This window comes from Homalodisca vitripennis, chromosome 3, assembly GCF_021130785.1.
Source record: "Homalodisca vitripennis isolate AUS2020 chromosome 3, UT_GWSS_2.1, whole genome shotgun sequence".
In the NCBI taxonomy this organism is placed as follows: Eukaryota; Metazoa; Arthropoda; class Insecta; order Hemiptera; family Cicadellidae; genus Homalodisca; species Homalodisca vitripennis.
Window position 1 is genome coordinate 205,759,817 of NC_060209.1, and position 2,645 is coordinate 205,762,461.

The 2,645-nt window shown below is 36.4% G+C and overlaps 1 protein-coding gene across 1 annotated transcript; it reads left to right on the forward strand.

Annotated features, from left to right (window-relative positions):
- The first annotated feature begins 334 nt into the window (after positions 1 to 334).
- On the forward strand, positions 335 to 1,898 carry LOC124358788 (bombyxin B-10-like). Its single transcript, XM_046811085.1, has 2 exons — positions 335 to 514; positions 1,017 to 1,898. Exons 1-2 carry the CDS (start codon positions 346 to 348, stop codon positions 1,133 to 1,135), a joined length of 288 nt encoding a protein of 95 aa, XP_046667041.1. The 5' UTR covers positions 335 to 345; the 3' UTR covers positions 1,136 to 1,898.
- Positions 1,899 to 2,645: the final 747 nt, after the last annotated feature.

A 2,645-nucleotide genomic window follows, 5' to 3' on the forward strand; every position in this document is an offset into this window, starting at 1 on the left:
TTATTGAGTGATTCAGATGTCGGGGAAGCTGACGACGATGATGCTGATGTGTTCTGTTCTGCTGTTCGCCTACATTGGGAACTCCCGGTCCTCGGAAGTGGCCTGGCGGTACTGCGGTAGAGACCTGGCCAGAGCCCTGTCCACGACTTATAACAGCGTATTGAGTGATTCAGATGTCGGGGAAGCTGATGACGATGATGCTGATGTGTTCTGTGCTGCTGTTCGCCTACATTGGGAACTCCCGGTCCTCGGAAGTGGTCTGGCGGTACTGCGGTAGAGACCTGGTCAGAGCCCTGTCCACGACTTATAATAGCTTATTGAGTGATTCAGATGTCGGGGAAGCTGATGACGATGATGCTGATGTGTTCTGTGCTGCTGTTCGCCTACATTGGGAACTCCCGGTCCTCGGAAGTGGCCTGGCGGTACTGCGGTAGAGACCTGGCCAGAGCCCTGTCCACGACTTGTAACAGCACCTTCAGTAAGCCGCTTGAGACAGTTCACACTACAATCTCAGGTACCTAGATCAGAATAGAATACATGGGGTGTAAAGGGATTATCCTTTCCTAGCGCGCCAGTCACCAAAGGCAATACTGTTAAATGGACGATCGACCTACGTTATATGTGCTTTGATCTCCATTCCGAATATGACTGAAATCGTTGCAACACAATTGCCGGAATCTTCAACTACATATTTTATTGCCAGATTTAGATTTTATACGCATTGAAATAGGAGAGTGCCATTTCTATAATGCAATTTTCTTGGTAATTGATCTTCCAAGAATAATAATATTTCAAATGTTAGACAGTGCATTTATTTATACAAGATAATAATGGCCAGAATAATAAATAATCAATAAAAATATTCTTTAGACAGAATATTGTGAAATTTAATAGGAAGTTTTAGATATAAGATGCAGTGATGATTATATGAGCGATCAGTTTCAACCTAGTACCCACCTAATTATTTAACACCGAGTAAATTTTGTAGTAAGAAGTGTATAATTTGATTTTTGCAGGAAAGGGCGAGACTGTGTCCGTGACAACCCGGCATATATTCCGGCACAAGCGGGAGGTGGTGACGGAGTGTTGTTTGAACGGCTGCACAGTCGATCAACTGAGGGCTTACTGCGAATAATCCCTAGGAACTTACATTTCTCCTTTTTTTGTACGCAACTATTGTTCAACTCCGAGCAAATATTTTAATAAGAATTGTATTATTGTAGTTTTAAAATGATAATTTACTATATTCCACATACCTTGAATATCCAAACTACAGAGAACCAAACACCACAATTAAATTAAAGTGCTAAGAGGGTTATAATTGCCTTTAAATACTTATAGTTGTAATTGTATTTGAATTTAAAATTGACTAATATTATTTTGGTATAGTAATCTTTACAATTTGCACTATACAAGTTGTCTTGGTAAAAGCTATTACCTTTTAAGGACGTGAAATTAATTTTAATTTCCATTATTGATGTTTTGTGTAAGGTAAATTTTCAATTAGCCACCAGAATGAAATAGCGACCTCTATTTTGCATAATTTTTCTTCTATTTTAATGCTTTTTAAAACAAAATATTTTTTAGAAGTTCTTAGTGAAAAATTATGGCTTGCTCCCATAATACACCATTTGGAGGGTGAGGTATTTCATACGTAAAAAGTCCGTAGTAGTTCATTTAAATGTTTCCCTTAGTAAATCTTAATTTTCCCCTTTATGAAAGCATTGGATTTGTTTTAATACTCTGTTTTTCTATACAAATGTATCAGTTAATACACATTTATATTACAGGCGTGAATTTCACTGCAATTCTTAACAACTTACTCCTACAAACACACGCTTCCAACTAATATTGTTTCAAAAATAAATGTGTAAATTTTTTGGATTTCTGATTCAAACCGTCTGAGTTTTTCTTTATTTTAAAATTGTTACCGCCAAATTTATCATCTAAGGTCCAATTCTGTCTTCATTTTATTTTTCATTATTTTCCTATAAGTCATGGTTGGTCTTTTTTAATTTAAGCAAGCGTTTAAGAATAACAACAATAGTGTCATTGCACGTATAGCAACTAAACGTAACATTAAAAGAGAAGACACGTTTGCAATATCCAATATATTTTGATGTCACTTCAACAATCAGTGTTTTCAAACAGCATTGATGAAAGTACTGACTGCGAACTCAAACCCACAAACTATTAACGGTTTTTGCCTTCAAGTATGAGGTAAATACAGTTCTGGAAATAAAAGTAAAACTAAAATTAAAATTAAGCAAAAGTACACTTAAGTTATATAATTGTACTGAAATAAGAGGTTACAGAAAACTGAGTGGCATAATATATTATTTATTGCGCCTTTCACGTACGAAACGCAACTAGGTTCTCGTAACGCTGAATTAGGCCATTGGGCCAATAGGTCTCTATGCGACGTGGATATCTCTCATAGTGGGCATTGTTGAACCAAGGAATATTTGGTGAACATTGTTGAACAAAGGAATCCTTGGTGAACAATGTTGAACAAAGGAATACTTGGTGAACATTGTTGAACAAAGGAATACTTGGTGAACATTTTTGAACAAAGGAATACTTGGTGAACATTGTAGAACAAAGGAATACTTGGTGAACATTGTTGAACAAAGGAATACTTGGTG

Bases quoted from the DNA above. Each gene is read 5' to 3' on its own strand.
- LOC124358788 (XM_046811085.1), top strand. From the start codon at position 346: ATGACGATGATGCTGATGTGTTCTGTGCTGCTGTTCGCCTACATTGGG. The intron at 515-1,016 runs GTACCTAGATCA...TGATTTTTGCAG, and splicing joins AGTTCACACTACAATCTCAG to GAAAGGGCGAGACTGTGTCC.